Below are 21,194 nucleotides of genomic sequence, written 5' to 3'. Positions count from 1 at the left end.
CGCTCCCCCTCACCCTGCGCACGCACCTCCTCTCCCCGCTCCGCACCCTCCTATTCCACCCCCTCTGCGGCGGCGGCGTGGGTCAATTGCTCGGCGGTTTGCTCGTTGTGGCCGAGCGCGTGGCGTCGAGGCGGTGGAGGGAGGAGAAGTGGTGTTGGAGTGATGTAGGCGCTGGCGTTTGGGAGTGGGGTGTTAGGGCGCCGGTAGTGGCGCTTTGGGGGGTTTTGGGGGGTTGAAAAGGGAGGCACGGAAGGGGCGGTGTTGGGCTTTTGTCTGGCTTCTTGAGTCTTGTTTATGGTGGTCCTGGTCATGGGTTCGGCATAATACACACATACGCAATGGTCTCATGGTGGGTGGATGAGAGTGGGAATAAATAAGCTAGGTAGTTGGGGTATCTTGCATTTTTACTTTTATTTCCTTCCTTCCTACAGCTTTGCTTCGCTTTGCTTTGCTTTCCTTTTTCCTTTTCTTCACAACCATCTTATCCTACACGGCTGGCTGGCTGTCTGGCTGTCTGGCGCATCCTCACCCTCGGCTCTATTTACATGGAGTATGTATCTTCGCATCATCGAATCAACTCTGATTGACCGCTGACCGGTGTCTGACTGGCTGGTCTCAGTCCTGTGTCCGCATCGATATACGTGAGTGCTTCAGCTGTCCAGCCGTGCATCTTGGATTCAGAGGGCAGAGCTGGACGGCTGCGTGTGGTCTGCTGTGGTCGGTGGCTGCGTCGGACGTCGGCGCTTAGGGTGGGCGGTTGATGTGCCGTGCCGTGCCGGGCATGCGTGGATATCTCATGTTGTGTATATGTGGTGCCCTCCAGTCCGGCTTCTCTCCCACATCCATCACTCACCCCTTCGTCTTCGTCTTCGTCTTCGTCTTCGTCTTCGTCTTCGTCTTGGTGCCCCCGCGCCCATGCATCTTCCACCTGCCCCCCCTCTTAACCTCGCCGTTTTCGAAATCGGGCAGAGGCTTTCCGTCCGGCGGCGGCGTGGGCGGGCCGCTCATTCCCAAGCTGCGCATGTCGGCTAGTAGCTCTGCCATGCACATTTCCCGGCGCGAGTTCCACTGCACGGCTTGGCTGTAGAACAGCATGTCCCAAGCGGGAGGCGGGATGGCGGGGAGGAAGTCCGGGACGTGCAGCTTGGCGGCCTTGTAGGCCTTCCAGAGGACGGCGCGGATGGTGGGACGCTGCTTCTCGTCCGTGGCGAGGTAGGCGTGGCGCAGGATGTTGTTGAGGTGCTGGAGGGACCGGGCCGCGGTGATGGCGGTGGTGAGGATGGCGGCGTCTTCGTGGCTGCGCTCGATCAAGGCGTCGACGGCGGGCGGCATGGGGATGTGCAGCTCGTCCATGGCCGCGTTGACGTCGTCCGGATCCGCGTCGCCCAGCAGCTCGATCGGGCCCGTCAGCTTCTCGTCGCGCGCGACCGCCTTGAGCGTCTCCGATATCCGTAGCATCGGGTCGTCGTTGCGCGCCTCCTTGAGAGATCCCTCCAGCCTCTTCACCTTCTCCTCCAGCTCCTCCATCTTGCGCCTGTCGGCCGCCATGCGCTCGCGCGTGACTGGCCGCCGCGTCGCCCCCGTCTCGTCGTCGGCGTCTTGCTCGTAGAACTCGAAGATGGGGTCCATGTTGTTGGTGAAGAGGCCGGGCCCGGGTTTGGCGCCCTTGAGCCCGAGCGGGTCGGTGGGGTCGAGCAGGTTGGGCTCCCCCGGATCGTTGGATCGCGACCTGGCTGCGCTTGGCGAGTCGCGTTCTTCCCTTTCTTTGACCTTTTCGAGAATCTTGGACAGGTCTTCGAGCGTCAGCGCATCTCTTTCTTCCGACTCCTTCTGTGGTCTGTATAGGTCTTCGGCAGTGAGAATCGTTTCCTCCGCATCGGAGTTGTCCTCCTGCTGTGGTTTGGCGATGGTGTTGTTGGTGGTGGCGGCCGACTCTTTGCCGTCTTTTTCTTCTTTTCGAGCGCCGGCGGCGGCGAGCGGACGAGCGCGGCGGGAGAGCACGGTCGAGGCGCTAAAGGTCCGGGACGGCGCCGCGAGGGCTCGAGGTATGTAGCGGCGGAGCATTGGGAGGGTCGAGGGTGATGTTTGTGTCGTGGTGCTGACAACTTTTTGCGGAGAGGCGGAGGTTTCGACGTCAGAGTTCCGTGATGACTAAGGGAGGCCGTTGGTGATGACTAAGCCGGCGTCAAACCGTACCACCCCCTGTCTTCGGGCGGTTTCTTGACCAAACAACTCACAGTCATCGATCAATTGCGTCCAAGCGAGCTCAGCATCAGCTAGCGGGTGTTTTTATCACGGTTTTCCACTTTCCAAAGGATCCTTTTTCGCCAGGCGTTCTGCGCCGTTCGCCATCTTTCCCCCGGTCTGGTCCTCCAATCCTTCATTTCCACGCCAAACAAGATGGACGTTGACACGTTTCCGTTTCCGCGAGAGTATATATGGTCCAAGAAACCACATCAGGATCCATATCACTATTTGGTCGCCACGAATTTTGGAAGTTGCGCATGAAGGAGGGCCAGAGATTTGCGACATTTCAACAGAGAGTCTTGGGTCTTGAAGCACTCTGCAAATACACCTTTGACCACATCACCGAGAGACAGAGGATCGATATGTGGATTGGGCGCCTTACGCCCTCTCTCATAGAAAAAGTACGAGTCCGGACAAGGGACCTGACTACTCTCCAACCTGCAAGACTTATTCGACGTCATTGGCCGAATAGAAGCCGCTGATATCAGAATCCAAAAAGCTGTCAAGTTCTGGGAGCCCGTGCCGGAAACGACGCCGGAGCCAAACAAGATACGTGAGGCATTCAAGACGCGTCATGGAGTAGTCCCAGCCGTGCAAAAAACCCCGAAAGACTTCCCATTCTTTTTCAAAAAGGCAACCAAAAACCACCAGGAGAAAGTCGATTATCTACTTTCCCGCTTTCCTCCAAACGAGCTCCAGATGCTCCGCACGAAGACCTACAACCTCTCCGGAGTCTCGACTTGGAAACATGTCTTGACACTATTTGAAGAAACCAGCGCAGAATCTATGGAGGAAGCAATCGAAATTTATAAGGGTGAGCTTGAATGGCCTAATGACTTAGATGTCATGCGCAAATTGACGCGGGACCGCATCGAAGCGGACGAAGAGAAAGCTCGGCCGACTGTGAGGAGAATGATGGACGATGATCCGGACGACGACATGCTGTCATACGGGACCATGAAAGAACAGCCTTCTTCGAGCAACAACTCGAGAAGCAACAACGGCCCGAGCCAGAGAAGAGGCGGAAGTCGACGGCGAGGCAAGAAACGGCAGCAAAATAGGCAGCAGTAGTGGCTGTTGAAATGGACATCCAACTTGGTGGAGCCACAAAACCACAGCGGACAGTATCGTTCCAACATTCTCGGATTCGTCCTGTCTGTTTAAGCAAGCCCAGAGACAGCCAACGGCTGTTTCCAACCCGATTCATCGTCTCTGAAAAGGTCCTCTTCCGCCAAGCAGCATACGCTCCTCCTTTTCGTGCCTTCGATGCGATTGGAGGACAATTGAGGAAAACCGCATTGGAAACCCGACCTTAGTAAAATATCAAACGGCATCAGAGACTTTACGAGAATCAAACCAAGTTCTGACAGTGGCGTGCTAATGGCAGCAAGTGAAGCAACAGTGCGAGATTTGACTCGAAGGTTGAAAGCTCTTGCCGATGACCAGGTGCCCATGCAAGGATCTATTTCACCGGGGCGTGCCGCTTCAGTCCACCTCTCTACCTCGTCCATTCTGTCCACCTATCCCGTAGGCCAAATGTTGCGCACTAACGCCTATCATCTTCGCTCGGACCTGTCGCTCCGTCCACAGGGCCGGACATGACCATCAAGACCCTTATCACTTTTGGCTCGCAAATGAGTACTGGACAATGCGCATGAAAGATAGGAGTAAACGTTCAAATTGTTCAAGCAGAGGGTCCAGCGATACGAACGACGCTCAGTCTACAACTTCAATCACATTTCCGAATCACGCAAAATCGACACGTTAATAGCGCGTCTTCCGCCGAAGCTTCTTGAGAGGGTACGAGCGCGCTCAAATAACCTTTTTGATATCAAGACTCAGGAGGCCTTGTTTGAATTTATTACTCGAATGGAAGCAACGGACTTAAGAGTCGAGAGGGCTGCTGAATCGATGAAACCCTTACCAGAATTGGACCCGCAGTGGACTCACGGCTTTTCCAAGATACTCGAGAATATCCAAAATTGCAACCGTCCTTCTTCGAGTACGTTCCCAAATTTCAGCAAGATGCAATCGACCTGCTTCTTGCTCGATTCCCCCAAAATCTCTCCAGTATCTCCGCGAAAGGACTGACAATTTCAAACACATTGATTCCTGGAAGGACGTCTTGAAACGGACCAAATACTTTCTCGATGTTGACTTTGTTGACCCTGATGACTACGTTTCTACACTTCAGGGCGAGCTGTCATCCAGGTAATCCTTTCACACTTGTACCTTCTCCCCCCAGTATTGCGATATGGCTTCACACGAGATAGCAGGTGGTCAACGCAACCCGCGGTATTGACTGCTTGCCAATGAGTACTAGACTCTGCGGATGGGCGAGGACGAGAGCTTTTCCGCTTTCAAACTCAAGGTTCCCGGCCTGGAAGCAGCCTTGCGGTACGACTTCAGAACTGTTCCTGATAAGAGAATCATTGAACTGCGGCTTGGTCATGTGACACCCAAGCTTGTCGAGCGAGTGCAAGCCCGGACGAAGGACCTGCAAGACTTGAAGACGGTGAAAGGTCTCTTCGGTTTCATTGAACGGATGGAGGCGGCCGATCAAAAAGTCGCGTGGGGACGTCAACTGAGCGCGGCCCCAGTCATTCAATCAACAGCCTCAACCTTCGACTACGCTTACCAAGCCAAAAATTTCAGGGCTGAACTTGAATGCTTTCAAATATCGCTCCGTGGCTTCTTCAGACATAACAGATCCATGCAACACGAGATCGACATGCTGCTCACCAGCATCCCGCGGCACATTCTGTTCGAGCTCCGACGCGACACGCGCAACTTCAAAGACATTGAAACTTGCAACGATGTCTTCAAGCATCTTTCGCGCCCGGGCGACATGTGTAGCAATGGACCGCCTGGATCGGAAGATGAAGAACCCGTCGACAGGCGAAGGAGGGAATAAGACCGCGCAAAGTTCGACTCAGAGGACGCAGAGGGACGCAAGAGGGTGGAGGCTTGGAAGCAAAGAAACGTCAGCGACATACTCAAATCAGAAAAATTTCTGGGGAGACCTACCACTGTGAAATCAGAATGCAAGTCACTGCCGTCCGCACAGAATGGCTCGCACGGAGCCGCCAATCCCGTTTCTCGAAAGTGACCTAGCTCGACAATAATGAGCCAAGTACCGTCAAAACGAACCCCCCTGAGCTCTGGAGGCTGAGTAAGTGGCTCCGGCAGAATTACACGCCCTCGGATGTCTTTCGCCTTGATCATGGAGAGCTGGCCTCGTGAAGCAGTTGGGTTGAGGGTCAGGGGACACTTGCTACGGACGGGCCGGAGAGAAACGGTGGGGTTGAGGCGGATCTGGAGACATGTGCCCTTTGGACGGTGTTGCGATTGAATGGAACGGCTTGTCCTTTCGAATCTTTCTCTCAACCTCAAAGCATCTTGCGCCGACGGGCTCTCGAAGGACAAATCCAATCCCCTCGCTCCTGGATGCAGTGGAAACCTTTGGATCATCATCCACAGTTCGCGCGTGCCCATCGCCTTCATCCCGGGACCTGATCTTGGCAAGGGTTTGGGATCGGGCTCGCGGGAAACATACTGCCATTAACCACAGCCTGTGCCCCGCGGCAATCTGTTTCAACGTCGCAACTTTTCTTTCATTGACACGATAACTCTCAGAGTCAAAAATGCAAGATTCCGTCCATTGACCCTCGTGTTCCATCTCTACACGCAGAAATCAGCTCACTTGTTCGTGGTCAAAGGGGTGAGACGCGCCTTTGACGCGCCTCGCTTATGTTACCTCTTTGAGTTTGGTGTTAGCGTCGCGCGGCGTTTACTTTGACGACCGACGCATCTTCCTTCAACACCCCACTACCGGACGACTCTACGAAGAAGCCTTTCAAGTTTGGAAGCTGTTCTTGGACTCCGCTATCAACACTAGACAATGCGCATGGAAGAGAATGAGACGATCGACGAACTCTGGCATAGAGTATACGACGTGGAGAAGCAGTTGAGTTACAAGCTTTTACCACAAGGTCCGAATGTGCAGCCTTTGATCGACCAGTGGGTGGCTCGTTTGACACCCACTCTTGTCGCGCGACTGAAGCAACGGACCAACGAGCAGATGTAATTCAGATCTGTCGGCAGCCTCTTCCACATAGCGCGAGCTAAGGATTTGAAGACACAGTTGAGGTAGCAAAGAAGTACTTTACACTACGTTTCCAGCCTGGTGAACGAACCAGAGTTTTCCAGGCCAGACTCTGCGCTTACGAAGAGAAGCTGGGCTACGTGTCGCTCAATCGAGACTGCATTTCCGAAAAGAAACTCTCGTACGCCTCTAGAGCGATCGTCGTGAGAAACTCCGGCGCGGCGATGGGCAGAATCAGGGCGCCGAGGAAATGACTGAGGAGCGTCCTGTTGGACATCAAGCACAGGCGCAAGATGGTGAAGAAATGGAGGGCGAAGGAATCGAAATCACCACAAAAGACAACGGAAAGTCGGCCCATGACCAGCAGCCGTCGTAGACTGGCGCCCACTCCATCGGGAGCAGACCGCGCAGGCCGAAGACTGCTCATCCCCGAGCGAGGGATAGGCTGAAGTATCGCGAGTGGAGGCAACGCAAGAGACAGCGGGCAAAATTGGACCAGGTCGCCAACAGTCAACACAGTCGATTCGCAAACGCCAACTAGAGCTGCGGAGAGACGCTCACGTCCCCATTCCTGTCCTTTCAATTTTCCTGGTCCACCATTGGACAGAGGGAGACGCGCTGTGGACGTGCCGCAGCTGGAACCAAGCCCGAAGAGGTAAGTCGACGTCGCTTCGGGTGGTGCACGCCTGCGCTGCCTTTTTCGGCGCACCCAGTCACCTCCGCCGGTGTTGTTTACCTTCGGCGGCGCAACATCGCAACCCGGGCCTCTCAACACCACCACGACAATTTTGAGCGTCGGCTCCACTCACGACGAACTTGGGTAAGTTGCTGAGGGTTTTGCCCCTGATTATGCTCTACTGACATCTGAGAATAGTTTCCGCTCAATCCTGAGTCTCGCAGCCACCATGGCGTCCGTTCAATCCGCCAACGGGCCGCCCCATGCCAAGCTGCCGCAAGAGTACTTAGACCTTCGCATGCGCAACGACGAGAAATTCAAAGACTTTTACTGGCGCGTCCGCAAATTCGAGAAGAAGCTTGGCTTCCAGCCCGACACCACAGACCAGCAGGCCACGATCGAATTGTGGCTTTCGCGGCTCTCGCTTCACCTTTTCGATAAGATCCGCAAAGACAAAGACGCTTTCAAATTCGAAACGGTCTACCACCTCTTCGAAAGGTGTTGCAGCATCGAATGTCACGACAAGGTCAGGGAGGTGCAGTCGATGACGTCGAAACGCTTCAATGTTCGCAAGGCCGGAAACTGGGCCCTGTTTGAAGCCGAAATTGACTACCGCGAGAAGCTTCTGGGTTACCTCGACATTGTTGACCCAGAAGAGCGGTGGGAAAAACGTCGCATCGACTCGTGGCTTGTTCGCCTCTTGCCCTCCGACCTCGAGATGCTCCGACTGTACACCAATGGTCTGGAAAACATCAAGACCGAGCAGGAATTGCTGGAAAGTCTGCGCCAAGTCGAGTTCGGTCAAAATTGGAAAGAACTGAAAGTGAACCCTCGCCTCTCTCGCTACTGGTGGAACATTCAGGCCGAGAACTTTGCCGGACAACAAGAGGCTGCAACTCAGCTTGCCGACAACAAGCCGCGCAAAAACAAAAAGAGCCGTGCGATCGAGGGAGATGATGATGAATACGGTGAAGAGGATGAGTACAAGGTTCCGGCAGTCAATGGAAAGTCGCGTAAACAAAAGAAGGGCCGTCACGTCGAGGAAGATGGAGCAATGGAGCAGATGGCCTCTCCTACGGTCGTCCAAGACAAGTCACGCACGCGCAAGAAGGGTCGCAAGATCAAAGAAGAGGAGGAGGAGGAGGAGGAAGAAGAGGATGACGAGCAGAAAGCCTCGCCCCCATTCGTCAAGGAAAGGTCTCGCAAAGGCAGGAAGAGGGTTCACTTTGAAGACGACGATGATCAAGTGGAGGAGAGCCCAGTTCCGACAGCCAAAGACAAGTCCCGCAAACGCAAGAAGGGTCGCAAGGTCCAGGATGATGAGAAAGAGGCGGATCAGCAGGTGGTTTCTGCCCCATTCGCCAAAGAGAAGTCGCGCAAGCGCAAGAAACCCCGCCAAGTTGACGAAGAAGAGGAGCCAGTCGCCTCTCCTCCAGCCACCAAGGACAAGTCTCGCAAGCGCAAGAGAAGCCGCCACGTTGAAGTCGACAGTGACGCCTCTTCCTCAGACGTTGACGAGAAGCCTCGCAAGAAGCACAAGAAGAGCCGCTCCGAGCGTCATGGAAAGCGTCGCAAATAGAAGCAGCAAGGCGACCGATCGCGCGCTTCACACGCAGGCTGTCTGCATGGGGCAATCATCAATGAAGGAGGGCATGAAAGACAATGGCATGGAAGGATCACGATTGGATGATCGAGGCAGGATGGGAGATTGTAGACACCGATAAGTGTTTGTGGTTTTTGCTTTTTGAGATTCGGAGATTCCTGTTTTGTGACGCTCAACCCTGGAGCATTTCCCGAAGGCACTTGAGCATCGATTGACTGCTTCAGCGAGGTGGGACTTGCCTCAAGCAGATGCAGTCTTTGTGAGTTGTCACCGCGGAGCAAGGGTTGGACTTCCGCAGCCGCTGACTGCTGATCTCGACCCCAGGCTTTGGTGTTGTCGGAAAAAGCAATTCAACTTTCAGCAACAATCGATGGCCTCAACGAAGTGTAGATTAATCTAACGCGGTCCTTTCTAGTCGTGAAAACATGGATTGCGCTTTTGCAGCTGCTGGACGACGCCGACCTGCTGGCTGCTGCTGCCGTTGCCCCGGTCAATCTCCACAACACCAATTTCCGTCGGCTGGGATATCAATCGGCGGTGAGGCAAACGACAGCAAACCGACAGCAGTGTAGACGGTCAAAGAAATCAATTCCACCACTTTCCATTGACCATTGACGGGTGATGCTACTAACAATGCTCGAAAAAGGTGACTGACAGCTTGATCGTCTCTGCCAGCAGACGCGCCGCGAACGCGCCGGAAGGAAAACACTTTTCCGCATCGGGAAATGTTGTGGGGCGCCCGGACGACTTTGCGACTGTTGCTCTCAACGTGTACGCGCTTTATCCACTTTCTCATACCCCGGCCAACTGACTCGAGACCCATGCACACGTACGCCCGGTCGCGCGCCAAAAACCTTTCGACGCGTCACGGATCACACTCACCGCCGCTCTCGTTGGCAACTCATTACATTGCTTTTGAGAAGAGCGCCCGGGGTTGGCGGTTCTGAGACTTTCTGTATGGTATAAAGTCAAACGGAGCTAACCCAGGCAGAGCAATGTTTCCTGCTCCTCTCATGGACATTTCTCCAGCACCTTCTCGACTGTCTTTTTCCAATGATTACTGGGCCCTTCGCATGCACGACGATGAGAAGCTCGACGACTTTCAGGAGCGAGTCCGCGCTCTAGAAGCCAAGCTGGGCTACGACTTTAACAGCATGCCTGAGATGCAAAAGATTGACATGTGGCTCTCCCGCCTCCCACCTGAGTTGCTCTCGACTCTGCGTGAGCGCACAAACGACTTGAATACAGGTCTAACGACGCTCGACCAGCTTTTCGACCAGATCCAACGTTTGCAGCTCGAGCACCACGTAAACCTGGCCAAGAGCTACTGGGGCCAGCGCATGAAGCCCGGCGAGTCGTTCAAGAGCTTCAAAAAGGGCATCCGGGCAGTGGAGAAGAAGCTGGGCTACGTCGACATCAACGGCGACTGGGACGTCAACGGCGGCGAGCGCGAGGAAATCGACAAGTGGCTGCTGCGCCTTTCGCCCGAGTTGCTGGAGAAGCTGCGACAACACACCAATAATCTGCGCTCCATCAAGTCATCCAGGGACCTTTTGGCCACCATCGAGTATATCGAACGTCGCGACGGCCCAACCATGATTATGGCCACCCTGACCATGCCGAGGAACCCTTCCAGCAGGCGCGGCGGCCGTGGCGGCAACCCGTCGAACCGAACCGACCAGCGACACCATCCGTACAACAGTGCTCGAAGACAGCACGAGCCGCACCAACAACAACGATCACCCGCCGTCTCGGTAGGTGCGACAAGTTCCCAGGACGCCGAGCGAATTGCCATCAAGCACGAACCCTCGCAGCCTGTGTCCCGGCTTAGTCCCTGCGAGCACGCCACAGGGGAAGTTGAGGTCAAGGACGAGCCTGCAGAGTAGAATCTGTGGGGTCCTTGGAGAGGAGATGGAATAGGTGGAGGAGGACGAGGAGGATGCGAGAGGACGACCTATCCAGAAGGTTTGTCAGTGCTCAAACATCCACTACGTCTCGGATCTGCTGACGTCTCTCCGCCAGACGATTGACGATGTCACGACCCAAAGAACCACCAAGCACGAAGAAATATATCATTACACGTTTTGCGGACACATCGGTGTAGCGTCTCTCCCTGCGCCAAGTTCATGGCTGAGAAATAAGAATCGAAATTCGTCTTTGCTTCAGAGTGAACGGCGGCTCATCTCTTCCGTGCCCGGGACGCTTTTCCACCCATATTGAAGCTAGGAGTCAGTCCCAGTCCAAAATTCCATAAGGGCTACCTGATATTTGGCCCCTCTGCAGTTTTGGGAGGCCGACCTCATAATGATGCGGAACTAAGCACTCGATACGCTGGCTGCGATTCCAACTGAAAGAACTTCCTGCAATTGTTCCGGGAGTTGGAGCACCTTGATCGACTAAGAAAGTCCAACAGGAAATCGTAACCAGATTTGGGTTTCCTTTGGATACAGCCTCGATGATGGCGAGAATGCGCAACAAACAGGTGGAATTCACTTGTGTCTCGCAAAGCCCAGATGGCTCCAGATTCAGGTTTTTTGGAGCCGAGCCGAGCAGTCGTCCTGGATTTGTACAGTCTCCCATTCCCGTCCATGATGGCGGAGGCTCTGATCCAGGAAAAGCTAATTGCGCTTGTCTTTGTCTGGATGATCGGGACTCCGATGGCAGAAGCAGTGGTGCCAAAAATAAGCCACAGGCCCATAATGAAGCATCAAAGAACCACGGCTATACTAGAGGGACAGGACATGGAAGCCCCTGAAAACCAGGCGATCAAAACCGTCCCCCCAGCATTGGGAAGCCAACCGTCAATGATCTTGATCACGCAGACCTGACCGAACTCACTGAGTTCCGCCGCTGGGATCCATTCAGAGGGGCCCATCAAGACATTTGGGTGGGCGACCTTCTATCAGACACACCATGCGGCCTTGCATCGACACGCCCTCGTTTCCGCCCAACCCTCGCGTTCCGACATTGATGTATTGATACGCAACCGAATACGCGGATGTGCATCGGATTCACGGGGGGAGGCGCGGAGCCAGAGTGGAAGCGCGTGATGTCCCATGGAGAGGCCGACTTCACGCAGTTAAAGCGTGATGGGTGCGTGCTCTGAGCCCCCAACAATCCCACTGTTTGCACGGCCCTAGCCAACGCCGACTCTGCCTCCCACCGGAATCCCGTGGAGACGATCCAAACTCGATGATCTCGACTGAATCGACATATTTATTGGACTTACCAGATTTTCGTCCACGAACACCTTGAGGTTGACATTGCCTTCTGACAAAATGTTGAGCGAGAACTGAAGATCCATTCGTTGCAACTACTGGCGTCCATATACTCCCATATCCAGGTGAGTAAGTGCCGACTCCGTAGGCCGGTCTACTGTTACTCCGGCGTTGGTCATGTGAGTCCTGCTTGGTGTTGTTACACCAAACTCCCGACATCCCTGCCTGAGGAAATCTTTGGGGACCGAATTTTTCGGAATCTCAGTTAGAATCACACGTGTACCCATCTTCTCTCTGCTTGCTTGCGCTTTAGGCTTTTAGAGGGTTCACACAGTCGAAGCTTCTGGTGTATCTAACAGCTATGCTCTTACTCAATCAAGTCCATCTGAAAACATCAAAGTCATATCCCATATGCTCAACCGCACTGCCAGTCCAGTTCTTCCGACCTGTGTTCAATTTTTGCATGTTGCTTCTTTACAAATACTTTGCTACCTTGATGTTTTCTACCCCAGCCCATTGACCCCCAGACCCACAAAAAGACGCACAAACCACTGCGCAAAACAAAACAAAACGTACAACAGGCGGGATTCGCTGCTGGTCACCCACGCAACTACTAATCGCCCGCAACGCAGCTTGTCTATGGAAGAGCGGACGGGGTTCCGAATTCTCTGCGTGCTATGGTCGTACGTGCTTGTAGACACAGGAAAAAGACTTTATGAATTTAACGTTTAGGAGCGGGGTAGTAGTTTAAGATTGATTGATTGATTAATTGATTGATTAATTGTTTTACGTCTTGCTGGAGCCATAGGCTATCTAAGACGGAGCTATCTATAGGGGATACCGCGTACGTTTATAAGGTAAGTAGGGATGCCCGGCTAAAGAATCTCGTACGATGAAGTGTAATTCTCGGTATAATGTTAGTGTAGGGTTATTATAGATGGATAGTTTATCTAGGCTCTTTTTAGGTGAGGGAGGGCTAAGAACTAGCCTTCCCACCATCATCTAAGTAGACGGGTGGCATGAAGTAAGAGTAAGGAAAGGAAGGGGGACGGGAAGAAGGCGTACACAGAAAAGTAAATATGGTATAGGGTGGTAGGTGAGGCAGATTATATATACGCTCTGCTATAGCGTTCTAGTACTATCCCTAATAGCACCGTTTTTTTAGTTAGCGTTATATAACACCTTTCTTAGCACCTATAAAGGTAAAAAAGGCGGGTAAGGTTTTTAACTAGTAGCGTACATCTTCTAGCTAACTAGTATAGTTAGCTAACACTTATTATAGAAAATAAATAACACTAAAGAACCTAGGTTTAATCTATATTAATGTCGCTTATAATTTAATCTAGCCCTATTACTACTATTAGATAACCACACGTTAACATTATTACTAATAATAGAGCTCTACATGCCGCCCTAGCCTAGGTATGCTATATGGATGAATAGCGTTAAGCCCTTACCTTGCCGCTAAACGGTTATCTAATTATTATTAGGAGTGGGAGGATTTAGCTAGAGTAGTTATGGAGTAGTTATCTAAGCTATGTTAACGCCTTCCTAATCTAGAGGGCTAGGGTCTTAGTAGAGGCTCTATATAAGGTAGAGGAGGGGTATAAGCCTAGAGGGTGTTAGGTAGATTACGGACGAAGGGGTCCTTTCCTTAATTATCTTCGGTTAGAGGGGTTCTGGGGTGGTGCCTGTGGGAACTATAAGTAGAGGGATCATAGAGCTCATTATTCACTCCACTAGTAGAGATTAGAATGGATTCTCTCCTCTTCTTTTTGCTCTTCTTTTTTCCCTTAGTCTACTATTTACATATGCTATGCCCTAGTAGAAACCTTCGTCCGACGTATGAATTTAAGTATGAATTATTAACCGACATCTCCTTAGAACAGCTCTCTATAGGGTATAGAGGCTGTTTTCCTACTATTATCGTTATACGCCTTATGCGCTACCTATATAGCTTCTCTCCTAGTAGAGCTATAGAGTAGGTAGTCACTAATAAGGTGTTATGGTGTTTATTAGGCGGTATTATTATAGCTGTAATTATCCTAGTCTATCTTACTAAACCGTACTAGGTAGGCTCTAAAGTAGCTATGGTTTAGTTTTAATTAGAAGTAGGCTGATACTTCTAGTCGTCTATACTTAGGGAGTTAGATGGACGTCCTTAGTATGGGTAGGAAGTTACGTATGTATGACCCCTAGGATAGTGTTATCTATGCTTCCTAGTATCGTGTAGTATATGTTATCCATTCTACTATAGTTCTTTATCGTACGCACATCCTAAGGAGGGTAGTGCTTAAGTAGTTATTCTCTAGGGTTAGCCTAGCAGCCTCCTTTATAAGGGCGTCTACTTATAGGTTTCCTCTAATCCCTATGTGGCCTAGGGCCTATGAGAAGGTAAGACTACCTTATCTAGCCATAATTAAGTAGCCTACATCTATGGCTTAAAGTTATAGACCTTAACCTAGTAGGTTAGACGGGGTTTAGAGGCGGTATAGTATAGCTTAGTTATCCGTATATACTATGATCTATCACCCTAGCCATTTCTAGGCAGCTAGCTCTATAGCCCTTATAAGTGCCTCTAGTTCTCCATTATATACGAGCTAGTATGGTCTAGTGTTTACTCTATATCTTACTACTACTCTTACACTATCTTATTAGGTGTCGTATACTATAATCCCTATGCCTACTCTATTTCCTTTTAGGATAGATGAAGCGTTAGAATATAGGATGACTACTTAAGTTATGTGTCCTATACATCTAACGTGTACTTAGGCTTCTTATTCCTTTTAGAGGTAGCTAATCTTAACTTCGTACGGCGTGGTCTTTTTCTATAGGGGAAAGGAACCATGCTTAATTAGGCTTTCAGTACCTATTACTAGGTCTAAAATTGTGTTCTAGACATGTTCGAGTTATGTCTAGCGTCCTAGTATGCTCTCTAGTTTAAACTTATTAATAATTATACGCACTAGGTGTTAGTGACTAAGTTTAAAGAGTCTTATAGTGTACGCTTAAAGTGACATATTCCTCCTAAGGTAGGGAGGGAGAAGGCCTGCTTTAATTTCTATAGGAATAATTAGGGAGGTGCGAAAGGCTCCTAGGATTTAGTGTAGTCCGCTATTTTAAAGTGTTTATCTAAGTGTCTAGGAGCTACTAACTTACTAGAAAACTAGGGACCCATAATCTGCTACACTTTATACGTAAGTAAGGTATAGCTATTAGACGGTAGTAGGAGATAGTCCGCGTTATATATTAGCTAGCCGCATGAGTTATCTAAGTAATTACTTCGCTTAGGCATTTTAAATTATCATATACCGCCGGAATGATAGGTGTATATTAAACTATATCCTAAGCCATCGGACGAGTTACTTTAGCTTCACTATATAATCTCCTAGGAGCGTAATTATGGCTGCCTTAGCCTCATCCGAGCTTATAAAATAGATAAGGTCTATTTTATCTTTATTAAAGTCGACGGCATACTAGGTTCTAAGTGAGAAGAGCTGGGTTGCTTCCTACTAGAGGACCCGCGCATTTTTCTTCTAACTTATTAGAGGCCTAAGAATAAGTCTAGACTGTTCTAGACTCTTCTAGACCTCTTCTATTACTAAGAACTTATTCCTACGGGTTCTTTCAGATTCTAGCCCTTATTCTAGATTGTCTCATTACTAAGGCCTAGAATCTTCTAGTCTAGATTGATTAGAAATCGTCTTCTATTAATAGAAGAACCTATTACTAATTACCTAGAGATAGAACTCTCTAGAATCTATAGGTTCTTCTATATAAACACCCTTAGGTAGCCTGCTAGTTAGTCCTTTAAGGAAGTTCTCTTATAGTAAAGAATCTACTACATTCTCTACTATAAACCATCTACCATACGGTATATAATAAAGATATTACTTATCTTTATAGAATACCGCTAACATAACTCGTTAAGGAGATTATGATTAAAATATCATTAATGTACGAGAGGAATCTTACTAAGTGAGAGGAAAAGAGCTTTCGTATATAGATAAGAAATAGGATTAGGGAGACTGGGCTTCCTTAGGGGATTCCTAAAACTATTAGATAAAGGTCTTCTTATTAGCCATTAAAGGAGATCTAGAGTTATTAACCGCTAGTAAATGTCTTTACCCATGCTAGGAGGGAAGTAGGGAGCCTAATTTCCCCTATTACATGTAATAGCTAGTCATGGGCTACATGATTAAAGGCGCCTTATATGTTAAGGAATAGGGTTAATGTCTTATACTATACCCTCCTCTCATCCTAGACGATATATGTAAGGATCATTACTACATTAATCGCTAACTTCTATAGTCGTCCGCCTATTTAGGATGGGTATAGGAGGTGGGTAGCTTCTATAAGTGCTCTAAGATGTTTTACTATAATGCGTTTAAGAACTTTTCCTAGGTAGTTAAGTAGGGAGATAACTCTATACGCTTTTAGATCTACGTAATTAGGTTTCCCTAGTTTCTTAAGTATTACTCCTACCGCTTCTCTCTAGCATTCTGGGTGGTATCTATACGTAAAGAAGGTTTAGTATACCTAGGTGAATTTTCCGGGAGAAGCGTCGTACGCCTTAGTAATTATCCTTTAGTAGATCTAGTCTAGCCTAGGGGTGGTGCCTTTAATCTTACGAGAGTAGGCATACTATACTTCCTTATCTATAAGGGAGGGCTAGTCCTATAGCCCTTCCTTATAGTTTATCTAGTCGCGTAGGGGGACGTGTAGCGGTAGGGGGAAGAGTTTCTAACGGAAGGCGGCATACTTACCGTCGTACGATGATTAGAGTTAATCTTAAAGGTTGCGTATCTAGGGGATCCGCTTAGATCGGGTTAATTTCGTGTACGCCATTACCTTATAGATAGACTGGGGTGTTTCTTTTATGAGGAAGTTATTCTAGTGCTCTTATTTTACCTGCTTAATGGCTGTGTTATACGTATTCCGTGCTTATATGTATGCGACTTAGTCCTAACGTGCCCTACGCCTCACTCATACGGCGGTTATCCTTAAGGCTATGAGGAGTAGGGACTACTATGGTTTTTATTACTGTCTAGGTGTTGCCCGTGGGATGCTACGTTTAGCTACTATCTCTATTACCTTTATAAGGCTTCGTCTAAGTTAGTCTAGGTCCTCTTATGAGGTCCAGCTAGAGAGTATGTGTTGTGCCCTATTAGGAAGGGCTTAGACGAGTGGAATCACAATCTTATTTAACTCTTCTCGGATGATTTACCTATATTAGGCCTAGTTAGCTTTTTTAACGTTAAACCGTAGTGGAGGCATTAGTGTATCCTAAAACTCGTCGTACGCGATAGTAAAGAGAATAGCGTTATGGTTAGAAGGGGGTTCTCTTATAACTACTAGTCGATCACTTAAGCGGTAATTATTAGAGTGCATAGGGATAGGTTAATAACTATTTCCCTTTCCATCCCTATATGAAAGAAGGTACCCGCTCTAGGCTAGTTTTAGAGTTTAAGGCGGTTTTCCTTAATCCATTCGTATAGAGCTTCTACTTTATAAGATTAGGGGGAGAGTAGGTCCTATGTTAGATGGTGTTCGTTAAAGTCCCCTACGTAGATAGTTAGCATGGTAGGGGGGCTATACTTAATAACTCTTTCCATCATACATAGGGAGGATGGGTTGCCTTATTCTACCTCATTATAGATATTAACCACACGGATAGTGTCTTCTCCGTAGGTTAAATTAATAGTAAGGTAGTCTAGGCTAGGGAAAATATCTAGGTAAGGATTCACCTAGACTTAGGAAAGGAATTTATTTAGGTAGAGTATCATCTAAGGATAGGAGCCCTATAGGGAGGTTAGGAGAATTTATATTATAGAGAGGTGAGAGATTAATTATATATTAGCTATATTATCTTATAGTATCGTCCATGGTTCCTAGATAAATATTAGGTAGATACCTAATTAGATAGCGTCCTAGAGTGCTACTTCTATAGCCTAGGCATTCCGGTTTAAGTTAACTTATATAACTTTAAGGTTACCTAATATTTATGCTAGGGGGATGGCTTTATTAGATAATAGGGATAGTTTAGGTCTTAGGAGTAATAAGTACCGCTATAGTTACCACACTTTAATGCTATATAGGCATATATTATACCTCTCTTTATATAGTATTTATAGTTATGCTTCTCTATAGCATAGGGGCTAGTATATAGTAAGTATTTAGTCCTATTACGACACCTAGAGGAGCTATAGCTAAATACTTAACATTTCGTACATTATACATCTAGAGTGATCTTAAGGAGCTTTATAACCCTAACACTCACTCCTATAAGATAGAATGGCTTTAAGATGGCTATCTCTACCTCTTTTACTATACGGAAGGCCATAACGACTAACCCTACTTTTTAGGTAGCCCTCCTTTCGGCTAAAGTGAGCTAGTATAGAGTTCTAATAATAGAAAGGCTAGGATTAAAGGTGCGGACCTCTTCTATAATGAATTATCTAATGTTAAGTAAGCGTAGATCTTCTATAGGGATTCTATAGGTGATGACCTTATGCTAGGTTTAGTTCTCCTAGACTATAGTATCTAGGAATAGGTGAGTAAAGAGGTCCTTATAAGAGGTAAGGAATTTAGAGTCGTACTAGGGTGAGCCGGTAAGTAGGATGTTACCCTTCTCTATATGTATCGCCATCGACATAACAGGGCTAGATATGCCTGCGTTCTTAAAGGCGTTATTAATGTTATTTCGTACGGAGAGAGGGTTGAAGTCTCGGAAGGGGTTTTATTGCTAGATAATGACCTACATGTCCCGTAGGGTCTTTAGGGGAGTAGTAGCTAGCTTTATAGTTATCTTCGGGTGAGGAGTTATTATATTTAGTTTTTCGGTAGGAGTTACTTTCTAGGCTTAGGTTGCGTACGATGGTTTAGCTAGGTTTATAGGAAGGATGACCGGCTTTAATAGCTAGTAAACCTTTACTCCTAGCGTACGAGTAGTGTTTTTAAGGGAGTGAACTTGAGTGGTAAGCACTAATAACGTATTACCTACGCGACCTATCTTAGTATAATCCCGTAGGACGTTACTAAGGTTATAGAGTCTTCACTTTTCACTTATATTATACGTAAGGTTCGTTACATATAGGATGTAAGAGAGGGCTATATTAATTGCCTCCTAGGTAGTATTAAAGTTCGGACGAAATCTAACCCTAGTCCTTTTTCCTTAGTAGGTAGGGTTAGGTTTAGAAGCATCTATAGGGATCGTTCTCTTCGGCTTAGTGTACTATTTCTTGATTAGGCCTAGTACGATAAGTGGTAGGGATGATAGGGGGAGAGGGCTTATAGGGAAATCCTAGTCTATTTCCTCGGGTTCATTAGCTAGTTAAGTAGGTAGTAGGTCGGACGGTGTAGGGGTGTCCTAGTCTATTTCCTTAGGTTTATTAGCGAGTTAAGTAGGCGGTAGGCTAGGCGGTATAGGGGTGTCCTAGATTTCATGGTTACGGTCGTCCGGTAGAAGGGAAACTAGTTTAGGTAGGGCCTCCCCCTAGGGGGTAGGTACGGGTACACTCATAGTATAATACTTTAGAGGGTAGGTTTTCACTTTCTAACTTTAGTTATACACGTATAAGCCCGCGCTATGGAGTTATAGCGGGTATGGTAATTTTTAATTTTTAAAAATTTTATATATAGCAACAACTTATTGACGCACAGGCTTTTTTTTAAGAAGTGGTGGCTAAACTAAAGAAGAGTGTATGTTATAGGTTGTTAACGATTAAGTAGAATACGTAAGGGATGTTTTAAATATAGGTTTAATTAATTAATTAATTAATTAATTAATTAATTATTTTACGTCTCACTAGAGCTAATTAGCTATCTAAGATGGAGCTATCTATAGGGGATGCCGCATACGTCTATGTTTATATAGGGATGCCCGGCTAAAGAGTCTAATTAATTAATTAATTAATTAATTAATTATTTTACGTCTTACTAGAGCTATAGGCTATCTAAGACGGAGCTAACTATAGGGGATACCGCGTGCGTTTATAAGGTAAGTAGGGATGCCCGGCTAAAGAATCTCGTATAACGAAGTGTAATTCTTAGTATAATATCGGTATAGGGTTATTATAGATAGATAGTTTATCTAGGCTCTTTTTAGGTAAGGGGGGGCTAAGAACTAGCCTTCCTACCATCATCTAAGTAGATAGGTGGCATGAAGTAAGAGTAATAAAAGGAAGGGGGATAGGAAGAAGGCGTACGTAGAAAAGTAAATATGGTATAGGGTAGTAGGTAAGGTAGATTATATATACGCTCTGCTATAGCGTTCTAGAGCTATCCCTAATAGCACTATTTTTAGTTAGCGTTATATAACACCTTTCTTAGCACCTATAAAGGTGAAAAAAGCGGGTAACATTTATGCTAGGGGGATAGCTTTATTAGATAATAGGGATAGTTTAGGTCCTAGGAGTGATGAGTGCCGTTATAGTTACTACACTTTAACGCTATATAGGTATATTTCATGCCTCTCTTTATATAGTATTTATAGTCGTGCTTTTCTATAGTGTAGGGGCTAGTACATAGTAAGCATTTAGTCCTATTACGACACCTAGAGGAGCTATAGCTAAATTCTTAATACTTTATATACTATACATCTAGAGTGATCCTAAGGAGTTTTATAACCCTTATACTTACTCCTATAAGATAGAATGGCTTTAAGATGGCTATCTCTACCTCTTTTACTATATAGAAGGCCATAATAACTAACCCTACTTTTTAGGTAGCCCTCCTTTCGGCTAAAGTGAGCTAGTATGGAGTTCTAATAATAGAAAGGCTAGGATTAAAGGTACGGACCTCTTCTATAATGAATTATCTAATGTTAAGCATACGTAGGTCTTTAACAGGGATACTATAGGTAATAACCTTATGCTAGGTTTAGTTCTCCTAGACTATAGTATCTAGGACTAGGTAAGTAAAGAGGTCTTTATAGGAGGTAAGGAATTTAGAGTCGTTCTAGGGTGAGCTAGTAAGTAGGATGTTACCCTTCTCCGTACGTATTACTATTAACATGACTAGGCTAGATATGCCTACGTTCTTAAAGGTATTATTAATGTTATTTCATATAGAGAGAGGGTTAAAGTCTAAGAAGGGACTTTACTACTAGATAATGACCTACATGTCCCGTAGGGTCTTTAGGGGAGTAGTAGCTAGCTTTATAGTCATCTTTAGGTAAGGAGTTATTATGTATAGTTTTCTAGTAGTAGTTACTTTCTAGGTTTAGGTTACGTACGATGGTTTAGCTAGGTTTATAGGAAGGATAACCGGCTTTTATAGCTAGTAAACCTTTACTCCTAGCGTATAAGTAGTGTTTTTAAGGGAGTAAACTTAAGTAGTAAGAAC

At 47.7% G+C, this 21,194-nt stretch overlaps 4 protein-coding genes across 4 annotated transcripts; 3 read left to right on the top strand and 1 right to left on the bottom strand.

Annotated features, from left to right (window-relative positions):
• Positions 1–543: 543 nt before the first annotated feature.
• On the bottom strand, positions 544–2,088 carry IWZ02DRAFT_115748 (uncharacterized protein). The gene has a single exon (XM_066761428.1). The coding sequence runs from the start codon at positions 2,062–2,064 to the stop codon at positions 850–852; it is 1,215 nt and encodes a 404-aa protein (XP_066618172.1). The 5' UTR covers positions 2,065–2,088; the 3' UTR covers positions 544–849.
• Positions 2,089–4,116: 2,028 nt separating this feature from the next.
• Positions 4,117–5,161, top strand: IWZ02DRAFT_437366 (uncharacterized protein; the record flags this gene model as incomplete). The annotated part of the gene is given in 4 exon segments (XM_066766621.1): positions 4,117–4,249; positions 4,269–4,458; positions 4,521–4,542; positions 4,571–5,161. 4 exon segments carry the CDS (start codon positions 4,117–4,119, stop codon positions 5,159–5,161), a joined length of 936 nt encoding a protein of 311 aa, XP_066618171.1.
• Positions 5,162–7,055: 1,894 nt separating this feature from the next.
• Positions 7,056–8,864, top strand: IWZ02DRAFT_115725 (uncharacterized protein). The gene is made up of 2 exons (XM_066761427.1): positions 7,056–7,172; positions 7,227–8,864. Exon 2 carries the CDS (start codon positions 7,258–7,260, stop codon positions 8,605–8,607), a length of 1,350 nt encoding a protein of 449 aa, XP_066618170.1. The 5' UTR covers positions 7,056–7,172; positions 7,227–7,257; the 3' UTR covers positions 8,608–8,864.
• A 667-nt stretch (positions 8,865–9,531) lies between these two features.
• Positions 9,532–10,752, top strand: IWZ02DRAFT_115719 (uncharacterized protein). The gene is made up of 2 exons (XM_066761426.1): positions 9,532–10,596; positions 10,654–10,752. Exon 1 carries the CDS (start codon positions 9,627–9,629, stop codon positions 10,515–10,517), a length of 891 nt encoding a protein of 296 aa, XP_066618169.1. The 5' UTR covers positions 9,532–9,626; the 3' UTR covers positions 10,518–10,596; positions 10,654–10,752.
• Positions 10,753–21,194: the final 10,442 nt, after the last annotated feature.

Source organism: Phyllosticta citriasiana, assembly GCF_038021145.1.
Source record: "Phyllosticta citriasiana strain CBS 120426 chromosome Unknown IWZ02scaffold_19, whole genome shotgun sequence".
In the NCBI taxonomy this organism is placed as follows: domain Eukaryota; kingdom Fungi; phylum Ascomycota; class Dothideomycetes; order Botryosphaeriales; family Phyllostictaceae; genus Phyllosticta; species Phyllosticta citriasiana.
This window is presented reverse-complemented; position numbering and strand designations above follow the sequence as displayed.